General features: G+C 40.6%; 1 protein-coding gene across 1 annotated transcript; it reads left to right on the forward strand.

The window, feature by feature from the left end:
* Positions 1-4,565: 4,565 nt before the first annotated feature.
* Positions 4,566-7,064, forward strand: galr2b (galanin receptor 2b; the record flags this gene model as incomplete). Its single annotated transcript, XM_080724152.1, has 2 exons — positions 4,566-4,939; positions 6,299-7,064. The coding sequence occupies 2 exons, from the start codon at positions 4,566-4,568 to the stop codon at positions 7,062-7,064; spliced, it is 1,140 nt and encodes a 379-aa protein (XP_080580278.1).
* Between the last annotated feature and the right edge of the window lie 13,686 nt (positions 7,065-20,750).

Consider the following 20,750-nt stretch of genomic DNA (forward strand, 5'->3'; position numbering starts at 1 on the left):
CTATTAAAGGCCACAAACTCTGAATGTGCAGTAACTATGCATTGGCTGTAATCGCAAGACTGTCAATCATTGCCAGCCAGCCTTTATTTTTCTGTCTCCTTCCTTTTTCTGTCTTGATATGACCTTGGTGCGGGTTTGAGCAAATAACAAGTTGAACACAGTCATGTACATGTATATTTGCTGTTTGCCACAAAATGGAAAATAAAAATAAAGTGTTTAAAAAATATAAGAAATGACATAGTGTGCACATCGAAAAAACAGTGATCAGAAAATAACCTGTGATATGTCTTTATATTCCTGAGACAGTTTTATGACAAAGTCGCAATCGTTCATCAAAACATTATTTGTTCTTATGGTCCAGCCGAATGCATGGTCCCCTCGAACTCCCATTTCCAGTTTGCCTCCCATATGTGTGAAATGTTTCATCCCTGGCGTCAAACACTTCCCTTCCTTCATTTCATTTTCGTTGGTGGCAGCAGGGAGTATTGTGGTAGGGGGGTGGGGTGGTCATTGAGGAGGTAAGAGATATATGTAGCTAGACTGTGTAGAAACCTTGGCAGCCAGTGTAATCATCGCCACATTGTGTGATACAATTCACAGCTTGAGGAAGCAATTAAAGATAGCAATTGATTTTTCACCATTGCCTCCATATGCTCCCTCGTGCCCTGCAGGGACGCGCAGAGAATGTCAGAGAGGCAGGGGCTGACATTTATAAAAGGGCCTTTTGGTGAAAACATCGGAAATAGCAGACCTCCAATCTCACAACGCGTCACGCTGCGATGTGCTTCGAGCTTGGAGTTTGACTATTTTCGATGCTTGATTTGTACACATTTCTTGATTTCAACATAAGATGCTGCATTCTAGTTCAGGAGAGTTTGGACAAGGCAATTCTCTTGAATGCTGCCTTCAGGTATGGCATGGAAAGAGGGCATTTGCATTTCTTTGACCATAGTAAAAACTGCATTCATGGTCTGGAGAGGGCACTTTTTTACAGACGGATAAAAGGGCAGGGGCTCAAGCCCACTTTGATGTCTATGTGTGCACGTTCCTGGTGCCCTGTATCATCACTCTTCATTCTAATCATTTTCAAATGTTTTAGGGCAGGCTGTTTGATAGCTTTTTTTTTTTTTTTTTTTTTTTTCTATCTCCTATGACTCATCTACCTGAACATCAAGTATACGCACTCCAACCAATTTCCTGTCTTTGGGGAAACAGAATCTGTAGACATTGAATACAGCCAAAGAATTCAGCATTGACGTCAGGATAGACGTAATCTCTCTCAAAAAAAAAAAAGAAAAAAGAAAAATGTTCCAAGTCAAAGTGAAGTGACAGCATGTTGTTATCAACTAATGGATTTTGAATAAGAAGAGAAATGAACAGGTCCTGTCTTCGGCTACACTGTGTACATCTAAGAAACAAACAATATAGCACACACATCCACTCACATCCACTCACTAAAATCACACCCGTGTGAACTGAGCGGTGGTCGTGGAGGCTGCGCAACAGCAAAACAAATATATATATATACCTGTATATATATATTATAAAAAATATTAAAACAATATTAAACAAAATATTAATAATAAAATGCATGTCACTCAGGCCGCCACTGGTATCCATCCTTGTGTGTGTGTGTGTGTGTGTGTGTGTGTGTGTGTGTGTGTGTGTGTGTGTGTGTGTGTGTCTGGTGTGTCTGGTCTGAACAACAGCGCCCCTCCCTTAACATGTGTGGTCAAAAAAGGTACTGTAGGCTACATACAGACAGACACGGACGGACGGACGGACGGACGGACGGAGACAGACAGACCCACACACACGGCCACGTATAGGAGCGTTGTGACCACCGCTCAAAAACCAGGTGCTGGCCTGAGGTCAGAATCCAAAAAGAAGTAAATCTGCATGCTGGGTCATGCTCCAAAGCTAAAGAATACCGTCCATATAGGCTCAAAATGTCACGTCCAATGATGGTATAAACTAAAGATTTACAGTATTTTGGGGCTATTTACGCCTTTATTGATTGGACAGAAGTTTGACCGGAAATGGGGGAGAGAGAGATGGGGAGTGACACGCAGCAAAGGCCGCCGGGATCGGGACTCGAACCTGCGACACGCTGTCAGGCTACATTGAGCCTAGTTGCCCGGATCACTATGCCAGCCGTCCATGCCTAGTGTGCAGAATTTATTCACTGTGGTTTATCGATTTTCATTTGCACTCTAAATATGACCATTTACCTCTTCATTTATTGACGAGGGTTCATGCCATTTATTCTGATACTCTGATAAGTATATATAAGTATAAGTCCCTCTGGATAATAAGAGCATCTGCTGAATGCCTACCTTGTAATTATGTAGGGTCACATTTAATAGGATGCCAAGGTGCATGACTGGTGATATGGATGAGAGGTGAGGTGTGTGGGTGAAATGAGAACCTTCATTTGGGGGTATATATGGATTAATGAAAGGGCAGGAGTTGGGGTTAATCCTGGTTAGGATACCAACCCTGGTTTTGAAAAAGGGGCAAAGGGTCACCACACCCTCTGCAAGAGGAGACTGCGTTAATGGGCCACCACTTTAGTGTGGTAACTGCTGGTGAGACCAGGGACGTGCTGGCCATTGGGAAAAGCGGGACAACTCCCGAACGGCCGGTTCATTCCCAGGCCGGTCCAGGCCGGCCATTAGGAAAAAAATAAAATGTCGGCCTTCGTTCCATTTTGGGGGCTGGGCGGGCAACAAAGTATATCGTCACTGTCGGGCAGAAACCTTGTATCTTCAAGTTTCAAATGTATAAATGTTTTCGCAAAGCAAAGCCCTGCTTCATCATACAAGGCCGTTGCACAACAGCAATGAAAACAGCAGATCTACAAGAACACAACTTCTTGTAGATCAGCTGTTTTCACTAGTTTAAATCATTTTTAAAATGATGAATACAAAACAAACGGTTTTGGACATACAAGGTTTCCACCCGACAACGACGAAATATAACTCATGTACAGTAATTGGCCCACTGGCTTGTCACTTGTCATGATCTGTAATGGCAAATCTTTGAGTAGCAGTAGCACTACAGAGAGAGATCTCTCTCTATAGCGCGCAATGAGGGCCTCTCCAACTCTTTTTCCCGGGCTGAATCAGGGGCCCAGCATGTCCCTGGGTGAGACTACAAAAACGTAACCACTGGCTTGCTGAACCACTATATAACCTTATGTGGAGATTCCTTCACCTTTGTCTATAATATATTGCTTCTTACATGGTACAGTCAGTCTGGTGGGTAATCCCCTTTATCATGATCGTGTATTATTGTTTGTACAGATCATTAGTGCTGGAAGGGAAGAAATATTGTTTTTGGTTTAATAGGGATTAAAGCAGTGAAGCTGCAGGATAGCTTTCAACTTCCTCCTCATCTTCCCCTAAACAACCATGTTTCTGTGGGATAAATGCTTAAATAATAATTCGATGATGATGATAATTCGATGATGGATCTTTTGAAAACATCTAGTGAAATTTCCAAGCCAGGATTTAATTGGTCAAAGAAACCTCCTAGGCTACCGAGTCCTCATTAATGCTTTATGGATTTTCTTCATACAAGGGTTTAATGAGGAACGGATTTATCCATGTAATTAAATAACTAAGTACATTTACTTAAGTACTGTGATCAAGTAAAAATGTAGACTACTTTGCTTGAGTCGCCTATATTTGCTGTAGTGTAGCTACTATGACAACACACAATTAATGCATTGTGCATAAGTTGGACGGAGCTTCCGGCGCCGCAGCCGAGTATGATCTTCAAGCTCACAACGGCTGCATCTGCGACGCGACGTGAGCTCGTATGTCTGCTCGTATGTCTGCTGTTAACTGGAAGTGTGGTGCAAAAAAGTCTCCAGTAAATTCCTGCGGAAAGAGGTGGATAGGCAGCTTGAAAAGTACTTGCCTTGACAGAAAAACTCCTCTAAACAATCAGCGTAGCAAAACACCTGACACCAGCACACTGCAGCCAGTCGGAAGAACGGCAAACACGTATTTACGGCCGATGAACTCCGCTAGCGGAATACTCCTGTTCCTTTTTAATTGTTGTAATTGATTTCAACTCTGAAATAACTTCACTTATTGCTTGTTTTATCGTTTCAGCGTCAACTGTTACAATTGTTGCTTCCAGGGCAGACATTGTTGTTTTGAAATGCATGTATTCTACGTCACCATCTACACATGGACCAATCAGGGGAAGCTTTTCACTTGTTGTGCGGATAGCAGTTGAAATGCAGTCACGATTGGCCCCGATCATTTTCTGATTTCTCATACTCGGTGCCTATAGGCCAAAGTCCAGACCTGATACTGGGGAAGGAATGAATGAGCGCAGTATTAGGGCTGGCTTGCCAGGCTAATACTTTCAGGGTTCACCTGCACTCATGGACCGATCCTGTTTGTGCTTTAACCCATTATGACCTGAAATTATTTTATACTTTAGCTATTGAAAAATAGCAGATCTACAAGCTTGCAGCCGCGCGGTGCACTTGTAGATCTGCTATTTTTCAATAGTTCATTTCTATTTGTCTTTCAGATCTTCCTTTCAACATGTCTGACCTGGAGGACTTCGGCAGAGCAGCGGGGCAGCAGAACGTGTCTGAGAGCTACCAGCTGAACCCCACCAGCGTGATCGTGTCTGTGGTGTTCTCTCTCATCTTCCTCCTGGGCACCGTGGGCAACAGCCTGGTGCTGGCGGTGCTGCTGCGCAGCGGGCAGGTCGGGTACAACACCACCAACCTCTTCATCCTCAACCTCAGCGTGGCCGACTTCTTCTTCATCATCTTCTGTGTGCCTTTCCAAGCCACCATCTACTCCCTGGAGGGCTGGGTGTTTGGCTCCTTCATGTGCAAGGTCGTCCACTTCTTCATCAACCTGACCATGTACGCCAGCAGCTTCACCCTCGCTGCTGTGTCGGTTGACAGGTATGTTGCCAGCCCTAGACTAGTGTTATTACAACACGGGGACGTGCAGAGAATGTTAGAGAGCTTAAACACCACATTGAACTAAGCATAATCAAGCCAATACTGGAGATGTGGCGTAAGCCTACGGCATCATTGATTTCTACACAGAGAGGGCAATTATTTCAGAGACATATTATGCTGCGTTCAAGTTCAGGAGAGTTTGGACGAGGCAATTCTCTTGAATGCTGCCGTTAGGCATGGCATGGAAAGGGAGCATTTGCGTTTCTTTCACCATAGTAAAAACTGCATTCATGGTCTGGGAGCAGCTCTGAGAAACCAGATATAAAAGTTTCAGAGCAATTATAGAAGACAAGCCTTTGTTTCAACTTGCACATGGACTTACTAGCATTTGCCTCATTAAACTGCTCTGCGTTGGCTTCAGTTCTTCAAATCTTTGCACCAGAATGGACATGAAAGTAGCAGCATAGCAACACAGACTACTTGCTAATGCAATTGCCTTCTAGCTTTTTTGTAAGGGTATGACATCTATAAGTATTCACCTAAATAAAATAATAAAAAGCTCGGAGGGGTTGCTTAATTAGAACCCAGAGGTATAATAATGATGAGGCATTTAAGACCATAGGTTGAAATGTAATCAATAATTAATTAGGGCTGCTAATATGTTAGATAACCATATATTACTCCCGTCTAAACATTATATTATCTATTGCATGCAGTGGGAATCTTCATAATAGTTGCTGGGCAACACACTTTTCTCAATCAATGTTAGACAGTGTCTTCTTGTCTCCACAGGGATAGCCAGTCTCATTACACGGTGGCGATGTTTACCTTTTAGAAGGTGGTGTTAATTCAATAGCTTTCTCATCGTACGAGCAAGCTGATCCTATCCTGTAAGGTCCTATCCTAAAGGAAGCAATTGAATGAGAATTGTTCTCAAAAGATCATCTAGCCTGAGAGGTTAATAGATTTCTTTCCGCCCATGCAGCCTTCAGTACACTTGAGACAGAGCTCCTGCAGCTGTAGCTTGGAATGACTAACACTTTAGAATAATTTCATGTACATAATTTGCTGCCGTAGTGTGCTAACCATAGAGACACAGAAGATATTTAACTGTCTTTAATGGGCTATAATAGTTTACACTGTAGAAAAAAAAATCCAATTTTCCCATGAAGCCATCAATACACATTTTAATATTTAAACATTTTGAAATGACATTTGAGAAAAGTGTAAATCTTTGACATTAGAATATACTAAATACCATTAAGTATTATTTAACGCACTCCTCATTTCTGTAGTGCAACCATTATGTTAGTATACTGGATATGTTTGTTCACTGATCTACTTCTTTCTTGTTGGTAGGTACCTGGCTATTCGTTACCCACTACGATCCAGAGAACTAAGAACTCCGTGTAATGCAGTGGTTGCCATGGTGGTCATTTGGGGTCTATCACTGGTCTTTGCAGGTCCTTATCTCAGCTACTATGATCTTATAGATTATGACAACAGTACTGTGTGCATACCTGGATGGGAGGAACAGAATCGTAAAGTGTTGGACACGTGCACTTTTATGTTTGGCTATGTCATTCCGGTACTGATTGTAAGCCTGTCCTACACTAGAACCATCAAGTACCTATGGACAGCTGTGGACCCCTTGGATGGCATGTCAGAATCCAAAAGGGCGAAACGCAAAGTCACAAAAATGATCATAATTGTCACTGTGCTTTTCTGCATATGTTGGCTGCCATACCATCTTGTGATATTGTGTTACTTATACGGAGACTTCCCTTTCAATGAAACCACATACGCCTTCAGGATCCTCTCTCATTGCATGGCCTACGCCAACTCCTGCCTCAACCCTATTGTGTATGCTCTGGTGTCCAAGCACTTTCGAAAAGGCTTTAAGAAGGTGTTCAGCTGTATCCTCAGTAAAAATGGGAGAAACAAGGTTCATGTGGTCCATGTGGCCAACACCGTGCCTGGATTTGAAGCAGGCTCCACCGAGGTATCACAAATGAACGAGGAAAATGTACGACAGAATGAATGTGAAATGATTAGCAGGCCTAGTGTGGAGCCTAGAGAACCCACAACGATGACGTTAAATCTGCCTTTCCAGAGGCCACCATGACAAATGAACTATATTTAAGAGGTCGGTGCAAGTTGCCTTATGAAAAAGACACTCCAGGTAACATGGCACATGTTTACAGCACATCATGATACAGTTTCTTATAATGTTTCAGTGGCAAGACAGAAGACAAAATATAGAATGTGATATATAAATGGACACATTTTGTTGCTCTACTTTGCATGTTTCTCTTATATAATAAATATTATCCATAAATAATCTGTAATATTTATAATATTCATCTATGTTGTTAATTGGTACAAATAATTTGTTATTATTGTAATTTAAATGCTGCGAAATACTTACACTTTACAGACTTATATGACTTTCTTTTTCAAAATGAAAGTCAAACCTTGGTATGGCTTGTTTGTTTGTTTTTTTTGCTAAAAGCTTATGACCTAGCCTACCTCGTTGCTGTGTCAACCAAGCCTTGTCTCTTTGTGGTGTTATGTCCTTCCTCTAGAGCAGGGGTGGGCAACTTTGATGATGGCGAGGGCCACTATATTTCCACCTTCACTCCAGAGGGCCACATTACATATTGCTACGTCCTACTTTGTCATTCTAGTATCTCATACAAAAGAAGCAAAAATAGCAGATCTACAAGCTCAAAACGCATCGCAGCGTGATGCGTTTTGAGCTTGTAGATCGGCTATTTTTGCTTCTTTTGAATTGGAATCCTGAATAAATTTCAGGATTTTTTTAAATCCTGAAATGTAAAATTTTTATCTAATTTCAAATGCATTTAGTTATATACTCATGTTAACTTTATGAACCTAAATACAAATACATTGGACATAAAAAAATACATTTTAATACTACTATACTAGTCATTAAGCTACTAATATAGACTGATGGAATTAAAGCAGGTCATGTTGGGAATTGAATCAATAATATATCAGTATTCCGGTATCAACCTGTGGGCTGCATGAAGTGAAGGTGGGGCCGAATGTGGCCCCCGGGCCGCCAGTTGCCCATGTATGCTCTAGAGCTGTGATTCTCAACCTCTGGGCCAGGACGCTGCTCTAGAGGTTCTGAAGCTTCATTTGTACTTCATCTCATGACAGTGTTGCTTGCCGAAAATCCGTTCTTGTCGGCAAGTGACACCGTCACGAGATGCAATTTTCCTATTGTTGACTTAAACTGCTACTGTTTTTAAAGGAACGTATTTCCTCAATACTGAGCTATTTTCTTCTGGACTGCTTTCTCTGCCTTTATAGATCTGTTTCTATTTAAGTGTGTTATTAACTTGTTCTGTTTCAAGAGGACTATTAAACTGTAATAGCATGTATATTTCAAGAGACTGTGAAGCTGTACGGAATTATATATTATACACCAAAATGTTTCGGAGCACTATGTATTGCACATTGAAACAAATAAATAAAATATTTCCTGCTGGGAAAAGGAATAGAAATTGTGTACAAAATATCTTATAGAGTGCAGCCATTTCTTTAAATCTCCGCCACCAGAATATGTTTTCACCATTGTTTGTGTTTCAGTGTCTGTGTGTCTGTGTGTGAGCTAATCTTGGATACTGCAGGACCGATTTGTGTCAAAGTGTTCATGCACACTGCCAGTAGGCCAATGAAGACACCACTTTATATTTTGGTTTATAACTCTTGAACTATGGTCGTACAATCAAAATATGGATGTCTGGAATTTTCATTTTCGTATTTTTTGAGTGGTGCTAACTGCCCCTACGTCTGGCTTTGTGTGTAGGTCCCCATGTCCGTAGTAACGAGACTAACGTCACGTCATATTTCTACTACTACTATATGGATCCTGAATCATACCTGACCGTACTCAAAAGAAATTACTTTAAAGAGATATGCAACAGCTCTTATAATTACTGTCACATGGGTTGTGTCCAAAACCACATACTAACATATTAGATACTAACTACACAGATGCTATTTTCTGTCTACTGTTTAGTACTATCTACTAAGCAGTAGGGTTTTACTTGAATTGAGACATACTAACAAAATATTTGGTACACAGAATAGTACAATATGTTAGTATGTGATTTTTGGATGCAGTAGGTAGCATATATAACATACTATTTAGTATGTCAAATTTCTTTTTAGTATGTCTCTAGTGAAATCCTGCTGCGTATTAGATACTAGGTTGAAAATAGCCTGTGTAGTAAATAGTGCGTTCGTATGTGGTTTTGGACACAAAGGTGGTCTTCTTGCTCCTGTCACAGCCCTGTGACATGATACTGACCATTATACTGACCATGATAATGATCATGATATACTGACCTTGATATTGACATGATACTGACCATAATACTGACATTATACATACTGACCATGATAATGACATGATACTGACAAAATACTGACCATGAAACTGATACTGACCATTATACTGATATGCTACTGTATGATACTGACCATGGTATTGACATGATACTGGACCATTATACAGATGATACTGACCTGGTGCTGACTTGATACAGACCATTATACTGACACGATAACTGACCAGCATCGCTGTGACAAGGCCTGTCCCAGTGGTGTCAGGCCCTGTCACAGCCATGCCACAGGGATGTCTGGCCTGGCCCTGTCACATGGCTGTCAGGGCCAGACATCCCTGATGTGAGGGCTTGTAACTACCCTGGGAAGTAGGCTAATCATTATGTAATAATCACATACTAACAGTTCAGGGGTCTACAGGGCACTGGCCAAAAAAAGGTTGCTAGTTAAGGTTCATGTGGTTAAATGTGATGCTACTAAATAGGCTATTCTAGACCTGAGGTAGGCTATCTGTATTTTGTTACATTAAATTGGTTTTCATATTGACTGAGGGGTTATTGATTATCCTGGTCTACCACAAGACAAGCTATTAGCATTTATTATACAACAATAACTGAATCGAATTTTAACTGTTGGTTCTGTTGAGCATAAGCCTGGTTTATGCTCCATTGTGACAGTGTCATGCAATGAAAATAGCCAAGCTACAAGGTCTGGTAGATAAGCAATTCTAAGTGCACGACACTATATCATGCTTTACTTAGACCTGGCTCTTATATGTGATGCATACTAATATACAGTCATTAGCAACTAGACCAGTACACATTCGCTTTGTCTGCCCCCAGCTGTCTCACCAATAACAGGTACATTAAAGTAAATGGTTCCAGGAAGACCCCTGTAAACAGTATAAGTGAAGGGAAATAAAGTAGGCCCCTACCATTATGATTTTCTGAAAGATGAAAATATAATGTTGTGTCTATTACACACGACAACATTCTTACCTGCTTCAACCACATTAACCCTAGCAAAACTATTCTGGGGTGATGAACATTCAGCTGGAAATAGCAGATCTACAAGTGTAGGTGCAGCAGGGATTCATTGATATAGATTGGCTATTTTCGGCAAAGATATTTAGTGTAAAGAAAAAACACTAGGAGGCCTAGTAGTTTCTTATTCTCAGGGGTGTCGCACCAAATTCTGGGCCCTGGGTACAAAGATTCACTGCGGGCCTCTGCACAATTATTTTGTGTTTTAACTATTGAAAAATAGCAGATATACAAGCTCACAGCGCGGCACCAAGTGCCGCGCTGCGAGCTTGTAGATCTGCTATTTTTGAAAAAACGTGAAAAGTCTATTTCAAATCCTCCTCAGGTTTTTGAAAAACCTATGTCAGTGTGCTCAAACATTTTCATGTCAAGGACATGAAGGATGTATTATTTGGCCACAGACCCCCATCTCAAAATGTTTCGTTCCAGGGACTCCCCAGAAGAATATTTTGAGTTACAAATGTTCTCTTAAAAAATACATTTATTCAAAGATTTGCACACATTTTCGTGACTTTTCAAAAATAGCAGATCTACAAGCTCGGAGTGCGGCACTCTGTGCCGCGCTGTTAGCTTGTATATCTGCTATTTTTCAATAGCTAAAGTATAAAATAATGAGGGCCCCTCCACCTTGGGCCCAAGTAACTCAGTCCCATGACGCCCCTGCTTATTCTTCCTGTTAGTGTGGAAGGTTAACAACAGTACAAATATTAACACATGTAATTGTGCCTAATTGTTTAACCCTGAAGTTTGTTTTAGATGAGTAAGCAGTATGTTATTAGTTTCCAAATAGGGTTTGTGGTTCTATAACCTGAGCCCAACACAAATCTGCATGATTATTAGTCTAGTTTGCATAAGAAACAGTCAAGTGAGTAGCCTACTATATAGCCAATTTATCAGAGCCTCTGAGGATTGAGCACGTTGCTCATTTGCTTGGATTAAACAGTGTTGCCCAATTTTCATTTCCAAGTCGTTTTGGCAACCCTCTTCTGTAACCGTGATCCTGGGCAAGTATAAATAATAAACAGCATTGCTCAGATTTTAATAAAGAAAACTATTCAGGAAAATGTGTCAAAGCTGTCCCACAGTGATGCTGATGTGGTTGACATTGTGCAATATTTTTGATAGTCACACAGACTGAAAATATGTGCTGCTGCTTGCATCACGGCAACCACACTTGCAAATTAATTCTGTCCTTGTCCCTTTTATGCCCTATGGAGATCGCTGATGTCATCAATATTAAGTCCATATCTGGGAATGCCCATGCATATATGGACATTATTGTGTCAGTCTCATGATAACCAGTGTTGTCGCGGTGCGAGTCACACTTACAAAGGAATCTCGTCCTTGTCCCTTTTATGCCCATATATGGAGATTCCTGATGTCATCAATATTAAGCCCATATCTGGGAATGCCCATATGGACATATTGTGTCAGTCTCTTGTTGTTTCAGCGCGACCTCACCCTATAGGGCGTCTTACTGGTTTAGACTTTGTTCATCGGACACTGCTTATTAACTGGTATCGGAAACCATGCGAAATTCCAAACATATGGCAGTCACAACTGGTTTGATTTTGGTTGGGTTCAGATGATTTACAAACATAGCTGGGTAGAGTTTTATTTGTATAAATCAGACAAAAGAATAAGATACTGCAAAGTAGTAATTCTCATTTCCTTTGAAATAAAAATGGCACAAAATAACACAATATTACACAACAACAACAAATACAAAACACTATGTACAAAGGAGAAAATGACAAAATTGTCGGCAGTGAATAACACCTCCTTTCTGTGGGAACAGCGTGTTTACCTCCCCTTGTTGTCTCCTGACAGATGGTTTTTCAGTCCTGTTTTGTAAGAAGCCAGTGATCCACATTTCTTAAGGGATTTAGTCGGTGCATTCCACATTTTGGTGGCAGAGTAGTAGAATGAGAAGTTTCCCATGTTTGTTCTATAACTTACCAGCAACCCCACGGGAAGTAGGGGTGCTGGGGGGGTCCGGGTGCTGGCCGCCCCCAGCCCCCGCTTTGAAGCATGTCCAAAGCAGTTGTCCTTAAAACCACTCGACAGGTTTGGGGATATTTTGGGAACTGAATGATTATATGAAACAGGCAGGTCTTATATCCTGCTGGCTGGCGTCAGTGGCGTGGCTACTGTGTGTGCGCCATTTGATTTGTGCTTTTTGATTTGTCTCCACACTGTCCACAGCGTGTGGAGAGGGGACCAGATTAAAAGACTAAAAGATTAACTGTGGAAACCTGATAATAACACCAACAAAACCGGATAAAACCCGATTTTCTGCTGTAAATGACTTTGCGCGGGCATGAGTACCATGGTGGTTGTGCAACACGTTTTGTTTGGACAAACAAGGTTTCTTACAGCAACCATAGTCTGGTAAGGAAGGTCCCAGACCCTCACAGAGGTCCTCTGGAATGATTGTCTCTCTCATATCTGCTGATATGAGGCACAGGTCAGAGGTCAGCAGATGAGGGGATGAGCTCTCGTCTATCTTCTGATCTCAGTGCAATGTCCAGGTCAGTTCGGCCATTCATTCGCTGAATTTTACACAACATTGTAGCAAAATGTATACATCATAATGATTTCTCTTGCTTCCTATCAAATTGCAGCAAACATAAAAACAGCATCATTGAAATGCAAGATTATTCGCTTCAACTGAGGGATATTTCTTTTAAGTGTACAGATCCTTGTGGAGTGTTTTTCCGTTTGTGATAGACTACACAGACAGACACCAAACAGTTAAGAGCCAGGAAAACCACAACAATCCGTGCAGTGGTCCCAGCCCCAGGGAGACTACCTGATGGAGAACAGTAGCATTGAGGAATTAGACATTGTATATCAGAATGCAAGTTGGTCATTTTAGGACCTGAGACTAATTCGTTTTTTTATCATACAGCAATGTTGTTTGCCCCAAATAACCGATTTTGAAGGAAGAAACCAGTTGCATTTTCTCATTTGAAAATTGGTTATTTTCGGCAGGTCACCCCATCATATGATAAAGAATAAATTAGGCTTTATATCGTCATTGTCAGGCAGAAACCTTGTATCTCCAAGTTTCAAATGTTTTTTTTTCTAAATTAAAGCTACTTCATCATAGAATAAATAGTGTTGCACAAAAGTAGTGCAGATCTACAAGCAGATCTACAAGCACACAACGCCTCGTGATGCGAGGCATTGTGTGCTTGTAGATCGCGAGGCATTGTGTGCTTGTAGATCGACAATTTTCACTATTTTAAATCGTTTTTTAAAATAACATAAAGGGGAAGGTTTTGGACATACAAGGTTTCCACCCGACAATGACAAAATGCTAACCTATAGTAGTTGTAACACATTCTTACCTGCTGACTCTGAACTGAAGAAAGTTGGTGGGTCTGGAGAGTAAAAAATACAATATTAGAGAGAGCAGGAAAAAGCAAACAAAAAGTCCAATGATATCTTAGAAATCAGAATATGTACATGGTTTAGAAACGGAAACTCACAGTATACAGTCATAACATGTGACTTGGACCTCATCACCGGAAAATAGCTTGGACCTGATGGTCCAAGGTTCATTCGCGCTTCGCAGTAGATCAGAGCTCCATTATCATCTCTGTGTGGGGTGATAGTGAGGGTAGATGACTCATTCACTGGTGTGAATACAGTCAGATTGTCATATGACTGCATGTGGATGGCCTTATGTTCTTTGTACCAAATCACAGTGAGATTCCTGACCGGTGCGACGCTGATAACGTCACACTGGAGCTGGTATGCCGTGCCCTCCACCATTGGTCCTGTGTGGCTTGACTGAGAGATGGACACACTGTCTGGCTCTTCTGTAAAAAATAATGGTGGAAAAGGCCATCATGAAGAGCTAAATGTAATAGTGATGTATGGTTTCGTTTTTTGTTTTAATCCAGGGGTCTTCAACAGGGGGTCCGGGGTCCCTATAGGGGGTCCTCAGAGTTACCACAGGGGGTCCTCCAAATCTTTGTGTGATAGAAACCTTTTTTTTCCTTTTTTATATTAACCACCTGAACCCTAGTGTCCATATTCTAAGAACTTTAGCCAAAAATAGCAGATCTACAAGCTCACAACGCCTCGCGCTGCGAGGCGTTGTGAGCTTATAGATCGGCTATTTTCGGCAAAGTGCTTTGGTGTAGAGGGGAAAAGGAGCAGAGTGAAAGGTCAGGTATATTGATGGTTCCAGTGAATAAATATCTGAAAACACAAATTGACATGAATCCAAAATACACGATGATGATGATTGTGCTGTCAAAAGATGAAACAATATGGAATCTATGAACGTTGTGGGGGTCCTTGCTTCACCTCTCTCTCAACTAAGGGGCCCTTGGCCTGAAAACGTTGAAGACCCCTGTTTTAATCTTTGAGACTTAAATCTACCCTGCAAAATCTGCAGTGTTGACACTTGTCATATCAGGGTGAAATGATGAACATTGAACCTGTGGTGTTAAATTCTCATATGTGATACTCACTATAGAGAGTGACTGATAGTGTTTGTCGACTCTGAGAATCGCTGGGGAGATTAATGTAGCATTCAGGCTTGATTCCCCAGGCGTTTAAAGTCTCTACTATCCAAGTGACAAACTTCACATTTCCTTCGGAGTGCGTGGCTCCAATCTCTGCCTCCCATCCCATTCCACCGTGGTCTGTGGATGACGTGCTGCAGTTAACCGAGACACTGTCTCCATATCTCGCCACAACACTGACAGGGTTCATCTCAAGAGGGCAGGAAGCATTCACAGGTATATCTAGGTTGTATGGTTATACAAAATACATAACAAAAGTTATAAAATATACAAACAAAATGCTAATTCAATTTAAAAAAAAAACATCCACACAAGAGTTCTCTTTAAGTTCTCTACTAGACTTAACATTTCATGTTATTGTAAATCCATCAATAAGCCAATGAAACGGTCTGTTTGCATGTAGAATATATGTGCGAGTACTGATTCTATGTGTGTGCAAACCGCATACAGTAGACAGGCTCTGAGCATAGCAAGAAATAGAAACCATGTCAGGTACCAGGCTATACTGCAGAAAGCCTCAGCCTGGTGGTGAGGCTAGTTACAGTAGGCCTACATACAATAGAGTTGCCCTCATACCTACTTATTGACAACCAAACTGAAAAGGTATACCTATGTTTATCAAAGAGATGGAGACCTGACTGAAGTGAACACAGGACCACATGGAAACAAGCCCATATCCTTTTAGCAATCATTGTAATACTGTATTTTTGTAATTTTTAATAATAAAGTATCAATCAATCAGCTTTAACCCCCCACAGTTTTAAACAACTGACATCTTTATTAACATTGACATTAATTGACATTAATTTAAATGGCAATATGCTCCATTGGAACAATTAATACAGGAGTATAACTTATAGCATTTCTTAATGAATTGAATACACACACAGGACCACAATGGAAACAAGCCCCTATAGGGCCTTTTGTGTTCTCCTTTTAACAATAATTGTAAACCAGACCTCAATTTGCAAACTGTTTAGTAGCCTAGCCTATTTTTTTAAGGAGGAAAATAAAAGCCTACAGATACAGTTTATATTTAATTGATTGATTGAATACTTTTTTGAACATTTCGCAAATAGGGCTTGGCTACGTACCGTGCAAGCCAACGATTAGGCCTATGCAATGGTGCTAAAAAGATAATTCAAAAAGCCCTGAGGGCTTGTTTCCATTGTGGTCCTGCAAGATGTTTTCCAACGCAAGACTTTACCTGTAAACGCGAATATTCCGATTAACAGCAATATATCCACGGTAATTTCCCACATGTTGTTATCGCAGGTTTGTCTATAAAAGGTCCGGGAGAACATAAGTACTATAAAACAAAGCTACAGTATGCTCTGTAATGTATGCTGCTACCCCGTCCCCTTCTGTCTTTTAACTTTCATGTGGGAGCCGGAGGGGGAGGGTTGGTGTGGATAAGTAACGGACTGTCTCCATGGTAACGGAGCGGACGTGGGCCGGGGTCGTGGAGGTCGTGGGGGTGATGATCATTCACACCAAGACGCGACCCACTTGCAAAACAAAGCGCGTCAGACACAACAGCTGGTTGTAGCTGATCAATAGTGGTGGAGGAAGTAGCCTAGGCCTAGTAAAATGTTTTATTAAAGTAAAAGTAGCTACAATGTAAAAAATACTCGATTACAAGTAGGCTAAAAGTCCGGAATTAAGGCTAACTTGACTTTTAAATATAATCACGCACATTATTATAGGCTACAGAATAGGTGGGCACCTCGATGTAAAATTAGCTATTTTGTCTAAAATGTTAAACGATTTGAAAAATTGTCTTAAGTAATGTAAAGTAGTAGCCTATAGGTAATGTGAACATGCAGTACATCATTACCAGTTAGATTTATCCTTCAACTTCTTTTTTATGTCCTGCATGATGCTTTGCAGCAATTGTAGAAATATTAAACCTTAATTTTCAAATGTTTGTGAATGTTTGTTCACTCACTTTGCCACTCGATTTGTCACTTGATTTTCCATTCACTTTATGCATGCACATACCCTCTGACCATGATATAGCCTACTGTATGTATCTAACCATGATACTGACAAGACAAGACAAGACAAGACAAGACAAGACAAGACAAGACAAGACAAGACAAGACAATGACCATGATACTGACCAGTCCACACAAATGCAACTCCTTGCAACATGCAACTATTAATAGCCTACTTGCAACTTGCAACCATATCCCCAATGGCAGTTGCAAGCAGTTGGGTTGTGGGCTGGCCTTAAAACGGTTTTGTTGCAAGGATTTGCGACTAGTTGCATTGGTGTCGACTGGTTTATAGTTGATGGCAGTGACTCCAATAATATAGGAGACCATGGAGGTCTGTGTTAACACGGCTTTGATAGTACAATATGTTATTGTTGTTTAACATGGTATAGATATCATTCTCAGTGTTAAAAGTCAATGCCATGATGTTTTGATCTGATAACTAATGCACGAGACGAGAATCTGCCCCACTCCAGGGACAGAAAGATTGACCAGCGAAATGTCAAAGTGTCCCGGACACTGGATAATGAGAAACCAAAACATTCTACATCCTTGCTTCTGAGTTCACGAGACTCAGTCACAACACCATCTCATGATCCATTGTTATGTTTAATTGTCCAATCATAATGTGACTAATGTATTTTATGCTGTACACATTCAACTATATATGTGGAATCATTATGCTTTGTACTCAGAGAGCTTACGATGGGTGATTTTGCTATACTGTACTTGTACAGTACTTTGAACTCTGACTAAACTTCAACACAAAAACGCATATTCTCCGGTGTGGTCTCATTCATTGTGTGGAGTATTTTATTATGATTGGGGAAAACTGTTTATCCATATGGAATATGATCCAAAATTCCATCAAATGGTCCTTCGAGCCGGATTAGCTCCGAGGAGATATTGGGGCTCAACTTTGTTGGACTCATTTTGTCTTCTCCGCTGCTAGAACCAGTTACGGATTTCTACTGATTTGACGTTTATGGATTCGATACAGCTGGACAGTTTGTTTTGGAATCCCACTTCGTTCATCTCTGCTAGTAACAACCAGCCGAGGATATTATCAGACGTTTCCCCTGACTCCCACGGAGTAACACTGAAAGGACTCCCTCCACGTTTTTTCCTCCTGAGCGCGGCACAGGAAGGCAGAAAACACCTGCCGAAATCTAAACAACCTTTTTACAAACGGAACAACACCTTTGAATTGAAGCGTCTCTTCAAAGCTTGGGGAATGAACTGATAACAGCTTTAATGGCTAAGATAGACAATGAGGAAATGAAACAGGTTGTTTCTAGGTGCCCCACAATTGCACCATTTTTGCCCATATGGAGAAAGGAATTCGGATATGATGACTCTCTCCCACATCAACATATCGATAAAATCTCACAACGGTCTGAAGAAAGCCGAAATGGAGGCAGCCAGGGTTGGCTCTGGCACAGCGTTCCACACCAGGGACCGGACACAGACAGTTTCTCTCACAGAGACTTGAGAGGCGGGCTTCATTCTCACACACTGTCCTAATTCAACAGAACCCAGGTCATACGTTTATACCTGCTGTCTTAAGAGTCTAGCTAGCTCTTAACACAGCTGCATTTTTATTGTTTAATGTTTTGTAGTCTATTGTTTTATCGCTTTTCGTTGCACGTTTGAGTAACAGAATAGGGACTGCGGTTTCCTGTTCTGAGGACATAGCAGACTGTTGGTCACAGATTCATGCTTGTCCATATTATTAGTTGGTGTTATTTAGCACGAGACTCCAGTTAGTGTTGCCAGGACGAAAGTTATTTCTGTCCTGAAGGAAATCTTTACACGATTTTGTTTAGTGTACCCAGAACAAAAGCAATTGTTCTGAAGGGAGAATCTCTTGGCCAGTGCATAACCCAGCCACTTAACCACATAACAAATCGCGTGGTTATTTTATTAATAATAGCTGTTTCCAGCTACTTAATCACATAAGAAATAGCGTGGTTATTTTAATTGGTAGATTTCCTTTATGTTCCAGAACAGAACGTTCTGACGGAAATCTTCATGCTTTACGCTTACACGTCTTTGTTTTCGTCTCAGTCTTATCTTATTTTATTTTATTTTATTTCCGTCTCAGGCGACTCTGAGATGTTGAATACAGGAGCTTTTTATCTCAGCGCTCCTAAGAACATTTTTAAGAAACATGACCATTCAAGCTAAAAAAGCCCCCTGCTCCGAGAAGCAGTGTTTTTATCGTGTAAAACCTGGACCCACACGGATGAAAGGTTACAATCTAAACCCAGAACCTCTTTTTAACCCGGACCTCAAGTCATTCTGGAAGATCATCGGGGACTCCCAGTTATCAACACTGCCTAAAACTTTTCCTGGAACATGTCAATGGATATGTGCGGAGCTGTGGAGAAATCGGACATTATTTGCCACTGGATGTTCGAACCTCATCAGGAAGGAACAGAGGACGCAAGCAATGTTTTCAAGATGCTGAAGGGCTTGACAGAGCCCCCAGCCGAACCTGGCTGGCCTTTCACTCACAACGCGATGGGACGCGTTGTGAGCTTGTCGATCTGCTACGTGACTTTCATGGATTACAATGTCCCGAAAAGAACAAACACTCTTGACTCTTGGGACGCCCCGAGATAATGGTACTATATATTTTGTTTACTTTTGACTAAGAACGACTTCTGAAAAGAAAAAAAAAGAAAAATCAAGTCCATCCACAAGGTTTACTGTACCTCTGGACCATCTGTTTCTCATTTAACCATATTGCCTCCAAACATCAACAAAACAATTTTTGTCACACCCAATATTTTTGGCTGTGGCAAACGGGAGGGAATGTGTTTGGAGAATTAATATTTAGAATTAATATTTTTTCATTTAATTTTATTTCTTTCATATTTTCATTTTCTGAATTCATATTTCATTTTCTGATTTCATATTTTCATATTTCATTTTGTTTTCATTTCATCCCATTTAAATATATTTCATTTTGTGAAGTTGATTCCAATCAATACAGGGTTAATCTGTTTCCCCTAACAGAACAAACTGACACAACTTGTGTCCTCTTTTGGTGATGTATCTAAACATTTCAATTCAATTTCTATATATAAATACCTTATTGCCTTACATTATGGATTGATTTGTCCCTGTCTTTTCCCTTGTCTTACAGATAAAGATATTTTGAGATGATAATTGAGAATGAGTTGACAGACACATACTTCACTGCATGTCTGTCCAAAGTGGAAATGTCAAAAAGGATGAGTGAAAAATCCATATGTATTTCGTGAGTATGAAACTGCATCGCACACGTTTTCCCGCTGTAAAGTTTTCTTCCAGACCTTGACTCGGACAAAAGCCAGTAAGGAGGAATAGACAGTTGGCTTTAAGGCGGCTCCGGTTTGACACCTCACTATAAATGTCCCCAACCTGCAGGGACAATTAAGACCACTCATTACCTAAAGGTAACCTCGGAGGTGTACGAATTATGACCGCCAAACGGCTGATTTTCGGATGCTGTCTAAATACATTTTGAATGCTTTTGTCTTTAACCTAAATTATGGTAAAGAGTCAAGTTCGTCTTGTTTGGACTAAAATCGGCCCCAAATTGTAATAACCACCCGGGAGCGTGATGCTGATGTGTTTTTATCTTGCTTGACATGGATAATTTCCAATCAATCTTGGACACATTGAACCTTTGTAAAATACATATATATAATAATTAATAATTAAGACAATAAAAATCTTTTACCTCTACTTAAAAAACAAAAACAAAAACAAAGTTCAATTATGATATTCTGATTTAAATACCTTTGGAAATATACAGTTCTTTTGACTCTACTCTTCAAAAACTATCGAAATGTTTTTGACTTAA

The sequence above is a fragment of the Nannobrachium achirus genome, assembly GCF_963921795.1.
Source record: "Nannobrachium achirus genome assembly, chromosome: 4".
Classification (NCBI taxonomy): Eukaryota; Metazoa; Chordata; class Actinopteri; order Myctophiformes; family Myctophidae; genus Nannobrachium; species Nannobrachium achirus.